At 37.1% G+C, this 19,925-nt stretch overlaps 1 protein-coding gene and 1 non-coding gene across 2 annotated transcripts in view; both read right to left on the reverse strand.

Annotated features, from left to right (window-relative positions):
- Positions 1-386: 386 nt before the first annotated feature.
- The window catches only part of LOC101281581 (T-complex protein 1 subunit alpha-like), a 77,144-nt gene continuing 57,605 nt past the window's right edge, over positions 387-19,925 (reverse strand). The window contains 2 exon segments of the mRNA XM_033428342.2: positions 387-1,120; positions 1,122-1,220. Coding sequence (XP_033284233.1) covers positions 460-1,120; positions 1,122-1,220 — 760 coding nt within the window. The 3' untranslated portion in view covers positions 387-459.
- LOC117201380 (small nucleolar RNA SNORA20) lies at positions 1,333-1,462 on the reverse strand. The gene has a single exon (XR_004483398.1). It is a non-coding gene; the product is annotated as a small nucleolar RNA SNORA20 (small nucleolar RNA).

A 19,925-nucleotide genomic window follows, 5' to 3' on the forward strand; every position in this document is an offset into this window, starting at 1 on the left:
CATTCTCAGATGAAAGTTTTCCAAACAATGCAACCATCTCTATTTTACATTTGATATGATGTCATCACAAACCAAGATCTTTCCATTAAAGTGTCAAGACTCAGATTTATACTACAGACATAAAAATAAAAGCTAAATACCGAGGCAAGGAACATTAATGGAAGTTATATACATGAATTAAGGGGAAAGTGCACCTCTGAGTGTTGTTTATGTAAAAGGCTATTTGTAAATTTGAGCTTGCATTTCCTCAGACATTATTTGAAAGTGTTTATATTACTGATGTGCAAGAAACATTTCTCACATTTTAATTATACTGTGGAACATACTGATTCCAATCAACACATTGAGGACAGTTTTACAGTCCGTGAGCAACAAAGCACTCCCATTCATATAGAGCCCAGATTTTATTCATACAAATATTAACATGTATTTAGTACCTACTATATGCTAGGATCTCTACTAAAACAGGTATTTAGATACTAATCCCTCTCTGCTGCACGTATAATGAGGTTTCCTCCTTTGTGTCCCCAACTCAAAATAAGAACATTTTCTTTTCTTTTTGTTTTTTGACCGCTTAATTTGCACTTTAATGTGTAATACTCGAGGTACAAGAAAATTGCATCTAAGATTGTTGTAAATAAAAGAAATCAGGTCATCAAGGGCTCCAGAGTGAACAGCATCTTCATAACCTCCATGCTTATTGTCTTTGCATTCTGAGTGTAATTTAATAAGATCATCAATTCGAAGAACGGTAATTGCAGCTTCAGTTGCAAATTTCAAACTCTTAACTTTAACTATGGTTGGTTCAAACATCCCTGCCTGTTTGTTGTCTCGGGGTTTACCATTGACCAGGGCAAGACCAATCCTTTTTAGATTTTTGTGTTCTGGGTTAACCTGAGCCTCATGATGAAAAGTTCTTAATTTTGCAACCAGATCTGTGGAGTCTTGGGCAGCATTAACTGCCAGAGTATTAGGAATAACAGGAAGAGATCTTGTAAATTCCACAATAGCAAGCTGTTCCCGGGAGCCCACGCTGGTTGCGTAGTTTTCAAGGTATATGGAAAGGGCTGCTTCTACAGCGCCTCCACCCGGAATCACAGATTTTGACTCCAAAACTCTTCACCACACGAAGAGCATCATGTAAAGAGCACGCCATCTGGTCACACATGAAATCATTCACCCCACGTAAGATGACTGAGGCAGAGGTATGAGCCTTAGTGCTACTTAAAAAATACTGAAATTCTTAAATCAATGCTTTAATAAGTCCACGTAGAAATTCACTCTAAGTGCCTCGATTAAATCCTGCTTACACAGGACATTTAGACACGGAAGCAATGTCTAGACCATGGAGAAGAGATGAAATGGTTACTTCAGCTCAATTCACAGTGGCCCAACATCATTTTATCCCATGTGTATAACTGCTCGTATCACTGAAAGATTATAGCAGCAAATAAATGGGAAAGAGAACAACATTTTCTATGTGGCAAAGAGAAGCAATAGGTCAGCACAGTGAGGCAAGCAAGGGCCAGGTCATGAAGGATCTTGTGTGTCATACTATATATAAAATTGAAAGCTATGAAAAATACAGAACTTTTTAATCTGAGGAGGTATGGGATCAGATTTTCATTTGTAAAATATTGTTCTGGACAAAGTGGAAAGAACGAGGTACAAGTAAGGGCAAGAAGAGGGTTCAAGGTCCCTGTAGTAATAAAGGGCTTGAGTGTGAATGAAGTTTGAATAGGTGCATTGACATAATTTGGTAATCAAATGAGTTTGAGGTAAAGGATTGAAGGCAAGGATAACTCTCTGTTTCCTGGCTTCAGCTCCTAGACAAGAAATGATGCCATTGGCTAAAAGAGGGAATAGAAAAAGAAGCAGGTTACCAGGAGTGGAGACTGACAGATAATGTGTTCGGTTCTAAATATGTTGAGTCTGAGGTACCCTGTTGGCAGCCCATGTGAAAATGTCTAGAAAGCTCTAGGAAATGTGTCTAGAGCTCAGAAAAGATATAAAGGGAATACGTGAGACTTATGGTGTAGCTGAGCTCCTGCAAGGAGAGTCTCTGGTGGAAGAGATTAATAATGAAAACAATAGTAATGGCCAACCTTTAAAGTGTGCTTCCTATTTGCCGGACCCTGTTCTAAGCCCTTTACATATATTAACTGATCTCATCCTCACATAAATCCAATCATTATCCCCATTTTGTGGTTTGTAAGACTAAGGCTTAGATAACTGAAGCAACTTGCGCAAAGTCACACACAGCTAGTCAGTGCTGGAGCTGGGATATGAACCCAGAACAGACTGTCTCCAGCCTGTGCTCTTAGCCTTTACACAACACAGCCTTCCTAAGAGAGGCTGACCACAGAGGTCACCCTGGACTGCAATGATGTGGGAAGAAGGAAATGATCACTCAAAGAATACTGAGAATAGGACACTATAAAAGGGAATGGGAAGACCAAGGAAGAAATAGTTTTAAGAATTAGGAAGTCTTGGGCCTCCCTGGTGGCCCAGTGGTTGAGAGTCCACCTGCCGATGCAGTGGACACAGGTTCATGCCCCGGTCTGGGAGGATCCCACATGCTGCGGAGCGGCTGGGCCCGTGAGCCATGGCTGCTAAAAAAACGAATTAGGAAGCCTTCAGGAAAGGCAAACACTAAAGGTATCATTAGTACGTATCATTTCTTCGTATCGGAAGAGAAAAAATATTTTTTTCTGAAAAGAAAGCAAATAAAGCTTGTAAGTAATCTAGTAATAATGTTGCAAACATTTCTTCTGAAATTATAAAGGGTTTCTGCCCTGCTGACCACATAAACATGAGGAGGTCAGGCAAGGAGTATGAATTTCAAAGTACAAATATATGCTATTTAAAATAAAGGTTCCTGGGGCTTCCCTGGTGGCGCAGTGGTTGAGAGTCCGCCTGCCGATGCAGGGGACACGGCTTTGTGCCCCGGTCCGGGAGGATCCCACATGCCGCCGAGCGGCTGGGCCCGTGAGCCATGGCCGCTGAGCCTGCGCGTCCGGAGCCTGTGCTCCGCAACGGGAGAGGCCACAACAGTGAGAGGCCTGCGTACCGCAAAAATAAAATAAAATAAAATAAAAAATAAAGGTTCCTTTTCTATAGTTGCTTAGAGTTCAGCTCTGCCTCTTCGTAGGTAAAGGCCACTGAAAACCAAGATGATTCGTCCTGCTGAGACATCTTGCCCAAAGGAGACAGTGAGATTAGCGAGGGCACTTCCCAGTAAGAATACAAGACCCAATCTGGCCAGCACGGACTCCCCACTGCGAAAGAAATGAAAAGAGGAAGCAGAGAAAAGACAGCTTTGCAATCCGTCCTTGAAAGAGTCACAATCAAATCAAAAACAAAAATCCTTAAAGCCTTTAGATGTGCTCATTGAAGCTGTTGATGCATCATAAACCTTGACATATCATGCATATTCCAAGACTCTGCAAATAACTGAGCATTCCTAAATCTAATCTCCCATCCCAAAAGAAAACTGAAAAGTCAAACTTGAGAAAGCCTATCCTTTTCTTATTTTCAGCTGGGGAAATGCAGTAAAATATTCTGCTCTGAAAAGTTAGGAATTGGTATTTCATTAGCACCATTCTACTTCAATAGCAATATATCTCCCTCTTGTGGATTTTTAAGATATTTCCACCCAGCAGAGTCCCTTCCAACTTGCAACCCTCACTTAATCACTAAGTTGCATTGTATAACTATAAGCATAAATAAAAGATATGATACTCTGCCATATCCCCCTACTAACTGAAGTACTAAGTAGAATACATACCCTGGCAACTCACATTCATTCTTCTTCTGGAAATGAAGTAGCTGTTAACAAACATCATGAATCAAATATTTATTAAGCTATTATCAAAAGCATGGACACAGGGCACTTGAAAATGCAGAGCTTGTTTCTGGAAAAATTTACAACCTAAAAATAAGACCAAACAGCTGGCTGGAAATTGTGTGTCAGTTGCTCTGATAGACTTGTCCTAGGACAGCTACTGAGGTAGAAATTCCCACCTGCGACCAGGACTGCCAAATGCCTAGATTCTAGAAGACTATTGTCCTGGGTGAAGTGTGCTGAAGTACTGTGACTATAAAACTGATATTTTCTCCTATATGCACAAAAAGTCAATATAAGAATTAAATTTCATCTCTCTTTACAGATATAACACCACCACACAGAAACACCGCAGAGTTCTTTCTCAAAATTTTGCAGTATCTAAGCCTACTTTTTCTAACCTTCCTTCCTTCCTTTCTCTCTTTCTTCCTTCCTTCCTTTCCCTTCTTTCCTTCCTCCCTCCCTCCCTCTCTCTTTTCCCTTTCTTTCTTTTCTTCCTTTCTTTCTTTCTTCCTTCCTTTCTTTCCCTTTCTTTCCTTCTTTCTCTTTCTTTCTTTCTTCTTTCTCTTTCTTCCTTCCTTCCTTTCTTCCTTCCTTCCTCTTTCTTCCTTCCTTCCTTCCTTCCTTCCTTTCTCTCTCTCTCTCTCTCTCTCTCTCTCTCTCTTTCTTTTTTTCTTTCCTTTCTTTCCTGTTTCAGAAGAGAAAGTATCATTTCCTCCCAAGAGAAACCCTTTTACCATTCTTCTCAGCTCCATGCTCAGGTCTCTTTCATCTCCCCCAGCCCCACCCCCACCCCCTGGTGATCCTTCTTTGAACTATGAAGTCCACCAGAATTGTTCACATTAGAATTAAGTACCACCCTCTATTTCTCCATTCACTAATGAATCACCAGCACCAACAACGCCTCGTATAAAGGAAACATCAACATTTTTTTCATTTTTGTATGTAAATTTTTTACTTGAAATATACTTTGCATGCCATAAAATTCACCCTTTTAAAGTGCACAATTAGGCTTTTAGTATATTCAGAGTTGAATGATAGTGGTACAATCATCACCACTATCAATACATTTCTCACTTTTTTTTCTGCTTTATTGAGGTATAATTGACAAAACTGTAATACATTTAAAGATGATGCTTTGATACATATACCTTGTAAAATGATCCCCACCAATGAGTTAAATCTATCACCTCACATATTTATCTTTTTTTTCTCGTGAGAACACTTAAGTTCCACTCTTATCAAATTTCAATCATACAATACAGTATTGTCAACTATAGTCGCCATTATATATTAGATCCTCAGATCTTATTTCTCTTCTAACTGAAAGTTTATACCCTTTTACTAACCTCTTTCTCTTTCCCTCACCTCTGTCTCCTGACAGCTGCCATTCTACTCTTTGTTTCTCTGAGTTCAACTTTCTTTTTTTAAAAAATTCCACATATAAATAATGTCTTCCTCTATCTGGCTATTTCATTTACCATAATTCCCTCCAGATTCATCCATGTTGTTGCAACTGGCAAGATTTCCTTCTTTTAAGGCTGAATAATACTCCATTCTATATTTATACTACATATCCTTTATTCATTCTTTCATCGACAGACACGTTGTTTCTGCACCTTGGCCATTGTGAATAATGCTACAGTGAACATGGGAGTATAGATATCTCTTCAAGAAAATGATTTTGTTTCCTTTGGATATACAATTGACCCTTGAACATCACAGGTTTGAACTGCTAGGGTGCACTTATACAAGGATTTTTTCTCAATAGTAAATACCACAGTACTACACGATCCAAAGTTGATTGAATCCATGGATGAAGAATCATGGATACAGAAGGACCAACTATAAGTTATACTTGGAGTTTCAACTGGGCAGAGGGTCAGTGCCACCAACCTCTATGTTGTTCAAGGGTCAACTGTATACCCAGAAGTGGGATTGCTGGATCATATGATAATTCTATCTTAAATTTTTTGAAGAACCTCCATACTGTTTTTCATAGTGGTTGTACCAGTTTACATTCCCACCAACACCAGTTCCCCATCCAGGATTTCCTTTTCTTCACATCCTCATCAGCATTTGTTATTTGTATCTTTTTGATAGTAGACATCCTAACAGGTGTGAGATGATATCTCGTGGTTTTGATTTGCATTTCCTTGATGATTAGTGATGTTGACTACCTTTTCATCTACCTGTTGCCATTTGTATATCTTCTCTAGGAAAATATCTGTTCAGGTCCTTTGCCCTTTTTTTAAATTGGGTTATTTGATTTTTTGCTATTGAGTTGTATGAGTACCTTGTATATTTTGGACATTAACCCCTTATTGTTTTTTTTTAATTTATTTTTTATATAGCAGGTTCTTATGAGTCATCCATTTTATACATATTAGTGTATATATGTCAATCCCAATCTCCCAGTTCATCCTACCACGACCCCCCCCACTTTCCCCCTAACCACTTATTGTATATGTGGTTTGCAAATGTTTTTTCCCATTTCATTGTTTACCTTTTCATTCTGTTGATGGTTTCCTTTGCTGTACAGAAGTTTTTAATTGCATGTAGTCCTACTTGTTTATTTTTCCTTTTGCTGCCTTTGCTTTTGGTGTCAAATCCAAAAACTCACTGCAAGACCCAGATCCAGGAGATTACACCTTACATTATTTCTAGGAGTTTTATGGCTACAGGTCTTACATTCAAGCCTTTAATCCATTTTGAGTTGATTTTTGTGTATGGTGTAAGATAGGGGTCCAGTTTCATTCATTTGTGTGTGGATATCCAGTTTTCCCAACACCATTTAATGAACAGAATATTCTTTACCAACGGTATATTCTTGGCTCCTTTGTCATAAATTAATTGACTATATATGAGTGGGTTATTCTGGGTTCTCTATTCTGTTTCATTGATCTGTCTGGTTTTTTTTTTTGGTACGCAGTACGCAGGCCTCTCACTGCTGTGGCCTCTCCCGTTGCGGAGCACAGGCTCCGGACGTGCAGGCTCAGCGGCCATGGCTCACGGGCCCAGCTGCTCCGCGGGGCACAATCCCGTGTCCCCTGCATCAGCAGGTGGACTCTCAACCACTGCGCCACCAGGGAAGCCCTGTGTGTCTGTTTTTATGTCACTACCATACTGTCTTGATTACAATAGCTTTGTAATAAAGTTTGAGAGTGGGAAGTGTGATGCCTCCAGCTTTGCCTTCTTTCTCAAGATTTCTTGACTATTCAGGCTCTTTTGTGGTTTCATATAAACTTTAGGGTTATTTTTTCTATTTCTGTGAAAAATGCCATTGGTATTTTTCTTTTGTTCTCCATCTCTATAACTTTGTTATTTCAAGAATACTATATATATAGAATCATTCAGAGTGATTCTCCATTGGAATTTTAACAGGCATTGTATTGTGTCTGTAGATTGCTTTGGGTAGTATGGTATTTTAACAATATTAATTCTCCCATTCCATGAGCATGGAATGTTTGTTCATTTATTTGCGTCTTCTTCAATGTCTTTTATCAGTATTTTATAATTTTTAGTGAATAGATCTTCCATCCCCTTGCTTAAATTTATTCCTAAGTATTTTATTCTTTTTAATTCTGTTGTAAATGGGATTGTTTTTTTTTAATTTCTCTTTCCTATAGTTCATTGTTAGTGTATAGAAAAGCAACTGATTTTTATATGCTGATTTTGTATCTTGCAAATTTACTGAATTTGTTTATTAGTTCTAATAGTTTTTGGTGGCATCTTTAGGGTTTTCTATATATAATATTATGTCATCTGCAAACACAGAAAATTTTCCTTCTTTTGTTCTGAGTTGGATGCCTATTATTTCATTTTCTTGCCTAATTGCTCTGGCTAGGACTTCCAGTGCTATGTTGAATAAAAGTGGCAAGAGTGGGCATTCTTGTCTTGTACCTGATCTTAGAGGAAATGCTTTCAGCTTTCCATCGTTGAGTATGATGTTTGCTATGGGTTTCTTATGTACGTCCTTTAATATGTTAAGCTATGCTAGCACTATACCCATTTTGTTGAGAGTTTTATCATAAATGAATACTGAATTTTGTCAAAATCTTTTTCTGCATCTACTGAGATGATCATATAATTTTTATACTTCATTTTGTTAATGTGGTGTATTGCATTAATTGATTTGTGGATGTTGAACCATCCTTGAAACCAGGAATACAGCTCATTTGGTCAGAGTGTATGATCCTTTTAATGTACTATTGAATTCTGTTTGCAAATTTTTTTCAAGTATTTATGTTCGTCAGGGATATTGGTCTGTAATTTTCTTTTCTTGTAATGTCATTGTCTGGTTTTTGTACCAGGGTAATGCTAGCCTTGTAAAATGAGTTTAGAAGTGTCCCTTCCTAGTTTTTGGAAGAGTCTGAGAAAGGCATATTAATTCTTCTTTAAGTGTTTCGTAGAATTCACAGGTAAAGACATCTAGTCCTAGACTATTCAATTTCCTCACTAGCAATTAGTCTGTTCAGATTTTCTTTTTCTTCCTGGTTATTAGTAGGTTGTATATTTCTAAGAATTTATCCATTTCTTCTAGGTTGTCCAATTTGTTAGCATATAATTAATTGTTCATAGTAGTCTCTCATGATCCTTTGTATTTGTGTGGTATCAGATGTGATGTCTCCTCTTTTCTTTCTAATTTTATTTATTTGAGGCTTCTCTCTTTTTTTCTTGGTAAGTCTACCTAAAGGTTTGTTCATTTTATCTTTTAAAGGAACCAGCTCTTAGGTTTATTGATCTTTTCTAGTCTCTATTTCATTTATTTCAACTCTGATATTTGTTATTTCCTTCCTACTACTAACTTTGGGCTTAGTTTGCTCTTCTTTTTCAAGTTTCTTGAGGATTAAAGTTCAGTTGTTTATTTGAGATTTTTCTTTTTCTTTATGTAGGCATTTATCCCTATAAACTTCCTCTTAGAAATGTTTTTCCTGCATCCCATAAGTTTTGATATGTTATGTTTTCATTTTCATTTGTCTCAAGATATTTTTTGGTTTCTTTTTTGATTTCTTCTTTGACCCATTGACTTTCAGAGCTAGGTGATTTGGCAGTCTATTCTTTGGGTGGCAGCCTTAAAAGCTGGGGTGCTAGATGTGTGGTCCAAACCCTTCACTCCTTGGGGAGAAGCTGGGAGTTAGGGATTCACTTCTGATTGCGTGGCACTGTCCCAATGGTGGGATTTATGGCAAGAGTGTGTATCAGCTTTTCCTATCCATTTCTATGTGGGCATTTTCTCAGTCACTCAATATGAAGAAGTCACTCCCCTAGTTTCTGGATTTCTCTCAAAGGGAATTGCTCCTTATGTCACTGTATATTCAGTAGGTCCATGGGAGAAGTAAAATTCAGGAAGCATATTAAGAAGGAAAAAGAAACCAAAATTAGATCTTGAATGAAAAAGGAGAGAGTGGAGTCAAGGGCAAACTATAATAACTCTGTTATTCTAAGCCACAAAGTTTTGTGGTAATTTGTTACAACAGTAAGAAACTAATACATCACTTTTCATTATTTAATGTGACTTTTTAATGTGGATGGTCTTCTTGGCAATTTGAAATAATCCAGTGGTCATTTCCAATGGTGGATGAGAAGCAATTTAAGCAACTTTGAGTTAGAAAACAAATGACAAATAAAGTAATAAAAAATTTTGATATTATTTTATTTTAAATCACCCCAAAAGTATTTACATAGTATAATGGCTAATTTTATGTGTCAGTTTGACTGGGTCACAGGGTACCCAGATTAAAATTATTCCTGGGTGTGTTTGTGAGGGTGTTTCTGGATTACATGAGCATTTGTATTGGTGGTGGACTCAGTAAAGTGGGTTGCCCTCCCCAGTGTGGGTACACATGGTGCAGTGGTTGACAGCCTGAATAGGACAAAAATCAGACAACTGGAATCACATTATTGCTTTCCCGGGTGTCCAGCTTACAGATAGCAGATAATGGAACATAGCCTACATAATTGCATAAGCAAGCAAATTCCTCATAATCAATCTCTCTCTCTCTCTCTCTCTCTCTCTCTCTCCCTCACACACACACACACACACACACACACACACACACACACACCCCACATATATACAAACTTTAGGCAAAACTAGATAATCTCAGTGATAACCTTCCTATGCACTTTGACCCTTCTATCTTATTCAACTAGATGTTGTCTTTTGACTGAAAACACAATGTACACTGCTAAATTAGAAAATTCTATAGGTTTTATGATGGTAACTTCATTCACTTAATCAAGCATATAAAGACAAACTATGTGAATTACCACACAAGATACATTTTAATTTGCTAGTTCTAAAAATATGTGTGAGCTCTCAGTGGTAATTTGAAAAATTTGCTAGTTCTAAAAATATGTGTGAACCTAATTTATATCAAATAAAGCTATGACAAAATTTTACTACTTAATAGAAACTATATTATATACTATAATGAGCTAATGTTTTCACCTGAAAAATAAAATTACACAAAACAACCTATGCCCATTACAACACAGTTTGTTATTGCTGTGATCTAAATGTTTGTGTCCTCCCATGTTGAAATCCCAATGCCCATGGTAGTGGTGTTGGGAGGTGGGAACTTTAGGAGGTGCTTAGGTCATGAGAGTGGAGGAGCCTTCGTGAATGGAATTAATGCTCTTATGAGTGACCCCAGAGAGGTACCTCTCCCCTTCCACCACATGAAGGTACAATGAGAAGTCTGCAACTCAAAAGAAGGCCCTTGCCTGATGATACTGGCACCTTAACACTGAACTTCCAGTTTCCAGAACTGTAAGCAATAAATTTTTGTTGTTTATAATCTACCCAGTCTGCAGGATTTTGTTATAGCAGCGTAAAGGGACTAAGACAATTATGTTCTATTCTCTTGCTAGTGGTCATTTTGTCTCCATTTGATATCCAGAAGAAATCAAAATGTGATGTGGTTTCCCTCAGGAAAAGCAAAGGAACAAATGAATGAGGTATTTACAACCTCTACCCCAAGACTCCAAACTAAAGGATGCTGTTGATGAACTGAAATGTATTTCATTTTTAAATACAGTAGAGTGGTGCTCTCAACGTGTGGAGGTATAATTATTCGAGAATCTCAACGTAGAGGGGCACAAGTGCCAAGGAGCTATGGTTTATTATCTTTCCACACTTTGTTTGTCTAAAATGTGGGATTCCTGAAAAGATTTATACTATTTCCCGACAGCCCCTAAGCATAAAATTAATAAAGAAGGTAAAAGAAAATATGCCACAGAGATTCAGAGCTGATTAATATAAGCCATGCCCGTCCGTCATTCTCTGGAAGCCAATTAAGCAAAGTACTAAAATGTAAAACTTTAACACCATAAATAAAAGTTGGTGAAAAGTTTAAATTCTATCATAAAATTACCCAGTGAAAGTAAAGTAGCTGTAAAAGCATACCTTATAAAAATAAGGTATATTTATGCCCCGATTGCTAAAAAAAATAAAGGGAATTTTTATTGTGAAACAGCCAAAATGACCTCATCAGTCTTTTCCAGCTTTCCACTGGGGGAAAGAGGATTTTGCACCATGAGGTATGTAAAATTAATCTTCTTCAAGCCTATTATTCTGCAGGATCTTATGAAAAACCCCATGAAGAGAATCTTAAAAATAAAGTTGGACAACTCACCAGATTACAGAAACAGAAGGAAGGGGATAGATGGCCTGAATTTGTTCTTTTCATATTAAATAGTTTGGGCACATTTTCTATCCTCTATGAAATTTGAGTTCAAACAGTGTCACACCCAACCATCTTCCCACACAGTAAATAAAGAAATGGATAGATTGATAGTTAAATTAGATAAACTAGTCCTATAACTCTGTCTTGTATGCATGTTCTCAATACCTGCTTTTTGTTGTTTTTTTTTAAAAAACTCAGCTATCAAACGCCTGGCTACTGAGCCATGGGTTTTATGACATAATCAGGAAAAAATTCATTATGATGAGAGAAAAAGAGTCCCATGTTCTAAACCTAAAGACCCTGAAAACCAAGCCCTAGTCAACTGATTATGCCAGGTGATTCTAACATTGATACTACCTCAGCCACACACACCACTTCACCCTAATTCCATGCCCTGGAGCCCTACAAGCATCAGATAAAACCACTCTTCCTCCACTTCTGTACTATTCTTGACATGAAGAGGAAGATCTCCAAATTAATGTGCTATGAGTAAAAATCAACTCTCATCCTTCATTACACCAACTCTCATCATCTATCTGCCTTGTGACTCAGACATCCCTTTATTCCTGATTTGTTGATCACCTCATAAAGCCTAGCCCCTCTCCTTACCTAGAAATGCCTTCATCCCTGGGCTCTTCTTATTAGATAGCTGTGTACTTACCCTTTTATGAACTTATCTCCAACCCATCCCCAAATCCCCCTGGAACCCAAAATCAATCACCAGCAAAATCCCTTGTATCCAAAAATCAATCGCCAGCAAAATCCCTTGTATCACTAATATCCTGAACTTGACCTGGCTCTTCCCCCAAGCTATGGCTACTCTTCAACTCCTCAGAATATCAACCCACTACCCCTCCTTGTTGCAATTATACACAGACCTGGGTCCTTCCCCACTCCTTGAAGAATTAAGCTTCTAACTCACTGTCAATTCCAGCACTCTACTTGTCATTATTCTTGGTGATTTCAATATTCCCCTGATGATCCTTCTAATCCATTTGAGCTCATCTTCAATGATCTTGTCTCCCACCTAACCCAGTCACCTTCTCATTACCAGTAACAGCAATTCCCCCATAAGTTCAACATCAAGCATCCCACTCTCCCACAACCATCTCTTGTCCTTCCAGATCTTTCCTCTAATATCCCATTCCCAACAAGGACCTATCACTTTTTCCCCACATCCTATTCATATATTTAATATTCTCCTTATGTACTGATAGTTTAGAATCCACAGTCCATTATTTCTCTCTTGCATAAAACCTCAACTCTCTTGTCATCTTCTTACCTCATAGGTCTCGCATGGCAAAACTCTAATCATACTTAAAGCCAACTCACCACCTGCTCTGTCCTGGCACCCATGAAGCTGAATGTGGCTGGAGAAAAACAATCTGCTGTATCCTTAAGTCATGATCACTGATCTCAAAGAGACCGTTAGTGCCGTCCAGTGAATGGACTCCAGTGAATGGACTACATATCTCTACTCCACTCAGTTACCTCTACTTTCACCTCAAAACTCTAGCACCTCCTCACCTTCACTCTCAGCTTTACTTCCTGTATCTCTGAGAGAAGAACAGCTCTAGAAACTACTGCCACCACCTTCACCCATGCAGCTACACTTATTCCACCTTCCTTTCTGTTACCATAGGTGAATTTTCCATGCCTTCATCTAGAGCCAGCTCCACTACAGTACCCAAGCTCAGCCAAGCCCAGCAGAGCCCACAAGTCAAATCTGACCTACAAGCCCATTAGAAAGAAACATATGCTTGTTGTTGAAAGCCACTAGATTTTGGGGTTTTGTTATGCAGAATTATTGCGGCAAAAACCTGAAGGTAATTTCATATACAGCACCAATATCATGTAGAAAGATTTCTACAACCCTTTATCCATGATTTATTTTGCCATATCTCATAAAGGGTTTTATCCTTTCTTTAGTAACCAACTAACACTATCACTCTTTCTTCTTTAGTTATAACTTCTTGAAGCAACAGTCTATCTGTATTTGTCTCCTTTTGTTCATTCCCACATGCTGTAACCCCTGCAATTAGGTTTACATCTTGACATTATAGAGACCATTTTCTCAAGTGTCACTCATTTCTTTACCAAAGGGGCAGATACGATGCAGAGTTGGGTCAGCAGCAGTCATGAGGACTGAATCCATCGGTAAGTGATAAGTAAAGAATTGGGTTGATACGGGGCAGAGAATGTAAAGCAATTTGAAAAGCTATTTGTTCAATCTATTGAGGCTTTTATTTTTTAAAAATAAAACCCCTCCCTTTTAATTTTTATTAAAAAAGTCAAGATACTTCATCCACTGGATGAGTAATCAATCTCAGTTTTCTCAAAAACTAGTTTGGCAATTTTTTGTAATGCCACTTAACTTCTGTGATATTTTCACTCATAAATTTAGAAAGCTAAGCAGCATGGTTATTAAGCAGGAATCTGGCAATTTTTCAAAATTCACATAACCAATGGACCCCCTACTCTTCCATTCAATTTTGATACAACCCTTTAGAGTAGAGTAGGATTTGGGCAGCCTGAAAATACTCTAGAATTGATTTCTTATCTTCTCAAGCCACGTTGCCCATCCCTTGACATGCGTGCACACTGATCATTCAAGACCATGAGGCAGATGTTCCCCAACATCCCCTCAAATATGTAATAGGTATATTCATCGCCTATAGATTGTGGTCTGAACACATTAATTGAAATGATGTTTTGTGTCTCTGATGCAATCTGTCTATGCCATCTAATGAATGTAAGCTTTCTTTTTCTTCTTTCACAATACCCATAAAAGGGCTAGATGTTAATAGTTTTTATATTAATTTACCTTCCCACACCCCCAAAACACCATATATGCAAGGATTTATGGGCCAAGAAAGCAACTTTGTAGTGACATATATTAATTTCTTCATATAACCTGGAGCATAGAGGCTAAGAAAGAATTTAAAAACTAGTGTGAGTTTGGGAGTTGTGTATTTTAGATATGAATTTTTCCCACCATGTAAACATTTGAAATAATACATCCAATAATTGGATGTTCTCTCTTTTCATTATCTCTCTATTCTGAAAAATATGGTTATATGTTTTAATTTAATTTGAATTTTTAGGATATTAGTGCATTTCTTTTATTCATTTTATCTTTAGCCATTTCAATATGAATTCACATACACACACATGTACCCAACTTCTAAAAATCTAATACTCCTGCTACACAGACAGACATCAAGCAGTTTCCAAGGGAACACTGCTTCAAGGCAATGATCCTATTAAAAAGATCCTTCTGAGAACAAATATCCATTCCCTGCAATTGCATTCAGAAGAATTAAATTAGAGCCACTCCTCTTGAAATGAAGAGAACAATCCCGTGCTTAACCATCACAGGGTAACAGAGAATGTTCCTCTTAAAAGCATAATTATTCTACAGGGTGGCAGTACTGGTATGGACCATTAGCTCTGACAGTGAAAAGCTCCCAATTCCTCTCCAATTGAAAAGTTGCTTGAGATGACAAGAGATCTACAAATCATGATTATCTTAAAATCAGAGAATTAGGCCATGTTACTGAAAGGGTCCTCCAGAGATCTGATGCCCAAGACCTCTGGCTCAGGCAGGGAGCATAGCCAGAAACTAGACTAGTTGAGTAGTCTTCAAAGGGTGCTACTTGCCTAGAATTAACCATCAGAGCACTAGAATACCTCTTAAAATAGATATTTTTAGCATTGCTCTCATTACAAAACAATAAAATTTAGAAAACATAGAAAAGCACATAGAAGAAACAAAAATCAACCATACTCCTACCCTCCAGAGAACGACTGCTAACATTTTGGGACATTTTTCTAAACTTATTCTGTGGCTTTATTTTTCCTTTTATAAAGACTCTAATGGGACCATAACATACACATTATTTTATGATGTACTTTTTTCACAGAATACTTAGTTGTAAATATTGTCTCCATATTACTAACTAGTCTAATAGTGATTTTGAATGGCTGCAGTGAATTCCAAATTACCAAACTAGAATTTACTTAACAAATACTCATTTGGGGACACTTAGATTGTTTCTGATTTTTCAGTCTTCACTAATAGGGTACTAGACACCCTCAAAAAAATGTTTTAATGTACAAGATATATAATTTCCACATGACAAATTGCTAGGACAATTGCTAGATTTTAGAATATAAGTGTGTTAAGATTTTTGATACACTTTCCAAAGGATTCCTCAGAAAGGTAATAACAATTGAAAGTCTACCATCTGTGAGAATGGACACCAGAAGTGGCACTGGAATCCTCAGGCAAGATCCACTCAGGACAGTTACATGCGTTCATAGTAATGACAAGTGGGATTCTGCCACCTATTTAAGGCCAGAAATTGATTCACTGAGAACTAATAGATTCACACGAAAAAGTAAGAATTAAGTAAGTTTACTAATAATGTTAATTTATGAATACTTCTAAGCATCTGTGGATGCTTCACAAAGAAAAATGAGCAGCAAGTTCTAGTTCCTCCTCAAAAATAGAAATACTGAGCCCTAGCTAAAGGAGTGGTCTCTCTTTGGTTTGGTCTGGAAAGTTCTTCCTGATTTAGCAGAGCATTCTGTTAGTACTTAGCATCATTCTTTTCTCATACATCTCTATGACAGGATACAAGTACCCTTAAAGTACCCTTGATTCTCAGAGAGCATAACTCAATCAGCTACAAATCCCATACAGGTATATAAAGATAGAAACCTTGCCAATTTCTAAACACTGGGGAGTAGTGGAGTGTGTAAGAAACTGGAGTAAAGTAGTTCAAATTCATTTTTTTATCATGGAAGATAGATTATATTTCTATTACGGAGGTACTTACTTTTTGAAAACTTTTTCTTTTAGGTCAGTTTTAGGTTTATATCAAATTCTTTTGGATTTTTTACTTAGACAGTCATACCATTTGTGAACAACGTCTTCCTTCCCAGTCTGTATACCTTTCTTGCTTTATTGTTGTAGCCAGGACTTCCAGTATGGTGTTGAAAAGGAGTGGTGAGAGGGGACATCCTTACCTTGTACCTGACCTTAGTGGGAAAACTATGAGTTTCTCACCACTAAATATGATGTTGGCTGAAGGCTTTTGTAGATAGTCTTTACCAAGTGGAGAAAGTTCCTCCCTACTCGTAGTTTACTGAGTGTTTTTTGTCATGAATGGGTGTTGGATTTTGTCAAATGCTTTTCTTGCATCTATTAATATGATCATGTGATTTTTTGTTTTTAGTCTGTTGAGGTGATGGATTACATTGATTTTTGAATATTGAACCAGGCTTGCATACATGGGATAAATCCCAATTTGTCATCATGTATAATTATTTGCGTACATTGTTAGATTCAGTTGCTAATATTTTGTTAAGGATTATTGCATCTATGTTCACGAGAGATACTGTTCTGCAGTTTGTTTGCTTATTCTGCTTTCATATAATGAGCTAGGAAGTAGTCCCTCTGCTTCTGTCTTCTGAAAGAGATTATAGAGAATTGGTATAATTTCTTCCTTAAATGTCTGGTAGAATTTGCCAGTTAACCCATCTGGGCCTGGTGCTTTCTGTTTTGGAAGGTTATTAATTATTGATTTATTTCTTTAATAGATGTAGGCCTATTTAGATCATCTATTTCTTCTTGTGTAAGTTTTAGCAGATTGTGTCTTCTAAGGAAGGAATTGGTCCATTTAATCTAGATTATCAAATTTGTGAGCAAAGAGTTGTTCATAGTAATTTTTATTATCTTTTTTATTATCATTTTAATTTCCATGGGATCTGTAGTCATGTCCCCTCTTTCATTTCTGGTATTAGTAATGCATGTCCTTTTTTTTCATAGACTGGCTAGAGGCTTATCAATTTTATTCATCTTTTCTAAGAACCAGCTTTTGGTTTGATTTTCTCTATTGATTTCTCATTTTCAAATTTATTTATGCTTTAACTCTTTTTTTTTTTTTCCTGCTTATTTTGGGTTTAATTTGGTCTTCTTTTTCCAGTTTCCTGAGGTGAAAACTTAGATTAATGATTTTAAATTTTTCTTCTTTTCTAATATAAGTATTCACTGCTATAAATTTTGCTCTAAGCATTGCTTTCACAGCATCCCACATGTTTTGATAAGTTCATTTTCATTTCAAACTCATTTTTAAAACCATCCTGACAGTCAAGCAAAATAAATTGAGGGGAAAATTTCACTCATGGACCTCCAGATTGAAACACTGCTTAAAAAAAAAAAAAAACAAAAAGAAAAACTATTCTAGATTATTCTTAGTCTCTCTTTAATGATTTTTCAAAGTATGCTTTGGGCAGCAAACATTTATTGAAGGATTTTTTTTTTTTTTTTTTGCGGTACGTGGGCCTCTCACTGTTGTGGCCTCTCCCGTTGCGGAGCACAGGCTCCGGACGCACAGGCTCAGCGGCCATGGCTCACGGGCCCAGCTGCTGCCCGGCATGTGGGATCTTCCCGGACCGGGGCACGAACCCGTGTCCTCTGCATCGGCAGGCGGACTCTCTACCACTGCGCCACCAGGGAAGTTCCTTGAAGGATTTTTTTATGAATGATTGATTTAGTGTGCTCTTTAAAAAGAAATATTCAGACTAAACCTGTGATATTTCATTTATTAACACTGAAATAGGGTTGCTTTCTATTTATCTGCCTCTGTCTTGTGTTGTCTGTGTTCTGCCTTGCTATGGCAGTTTTGAGCTCTCCATATCCTAGCAATGGAAAATTGTTGCAAATTTATTTTAATAATAATAATATTATTAGTTAATATTTACTGAGTAGTTAATGGATTCAGGTCAACTGACCCAATTTCAGCTGAAAAGGCATTTCCCCATCACCCACCTCCCCATAGTGGTTCTGAAGATGTTCCTTTTAACCATTTTACCCACAAAAATATATAAAGTCTACCCTTATTGTAAGAATGAGGTCACTCAGAATGAGGTTACACTTGTCTCCTTAGTCACAAAGTCTCCCAAAACAAGTAAGAGCGTGGACAAGGAAGGAAGGGAAGCATGGGAAAGGAAATGCGATGGGTGACCCCTACAAAGTTTAATTTTGTGTTGGTGAGGCTGATGTCCCAAGAGAGGAGAACTCTATTTAAGCCTAATGCTTTTGTGGGGTTGGTAAATTTATTGAACTAACAGGCTGAAACAGTCTCAAGAGGGCTGTTTATTCAGAGGAGACATATTAATCTATTAGGCTAATGCTTTAACATAAAAGCCTGGACTTACTACATCAGCTTCAGTGACCCAAGTGATTTTACGCACTTGAATAAAATAAATTTTGGTGTGAGCAATATAAAAACAAACAAACAAAAAAACAAACGAGCATCAAATGCCGTGTGTGTGTGTGTGTGTGTGTGTGTGTGTGTGTGTGTGTGTGTGTTCCATCTATTGGGTTAAATTCCTAACCTTGGCCTTTGTATTAATTTGAAAATCATAAAATCTTCCATACTCTGAAACATGTATTTGATCTGAAAAAGAAATTGCAACCGAAAGCCTGTACTTATCTGGATAAAATGAAAGTTTTCTGAATGTGTTTAGGGGGGAAATGCTGCATAAAAGAAAAGATAAATTGTGAGAGCTTGGGTCTCCAAAAATAAGGAAATAAAATTATATCTTAATTATAATTAGAAAGACTTGAAGAGTAGTGACATGTGAGTAAACCATTTGTGTTTTCAGTGAAGTTTGCTCCTTAAATATGTTGAAATATAATTTTCACTAAATCTTAATAAATCATTTATGGCAGATGTTAAGTGTATCAGTATAACAGGATCATGCAAAGAAGTTAGTAAATTCGATCCTACTAATAGCATAAGGCAAAACAAATGTGCGTGATTAACAGTGACAGTTTGAGAGAATAGCTCTAAGCAATTTAAAGACCCAGGAACCAAAAGGATCAAAAGAAACAAGTTACTTTCATTGGGTGAATAGAAGTAACTTTAAAATTAGGATTGTTATAAGATGCTACTTCAAATGAGCTATAGGAAAGGAATGAATGAGGACCTATTTTATTCTCAAAAAGCCTATTCTGTCTAGGTTGTTGGAGAACCAATTATTCTCAGGAGTTCGTCAAATAAATGCCTCTGAGCCTGTCTCAAGCTAAAAAATTACATACAAGCATTTAGCATGTATTAGTTTGACCCTGTGAACTGACCTCATTCATGAGATTTCAACAGAGTTGTTGAAAAATACTTCAACATACTAGCATACCTTAATTGAACATGGCACGTTTTATAGCAAAGGGTATAATGTGGGAAATTGCATGAAAACGAGAGTGAAAAAAGAAATTAATCTAATGCCGCTCCATATGCCAGTACCATTCCAGAATTTAACAAGAAACACAAACCATATAACCACTAAATTCTGGTTTCATTGATCCAAATCCCCTCCAAGTT

This window comes from Orcinus orca, chromosome 9 (genome assembly GCF_937001465.1).
Source record: "Orcinus orca chromosome 9, mOrcOrc1.1, whole genome shotgun sequence".
NCBI classification, from domain to species: Eukaryota; Metazoa; Chordata; class Mammalia; order Artiodactyla; family Delphinidae; genus Orcinus; species Orcinus orca.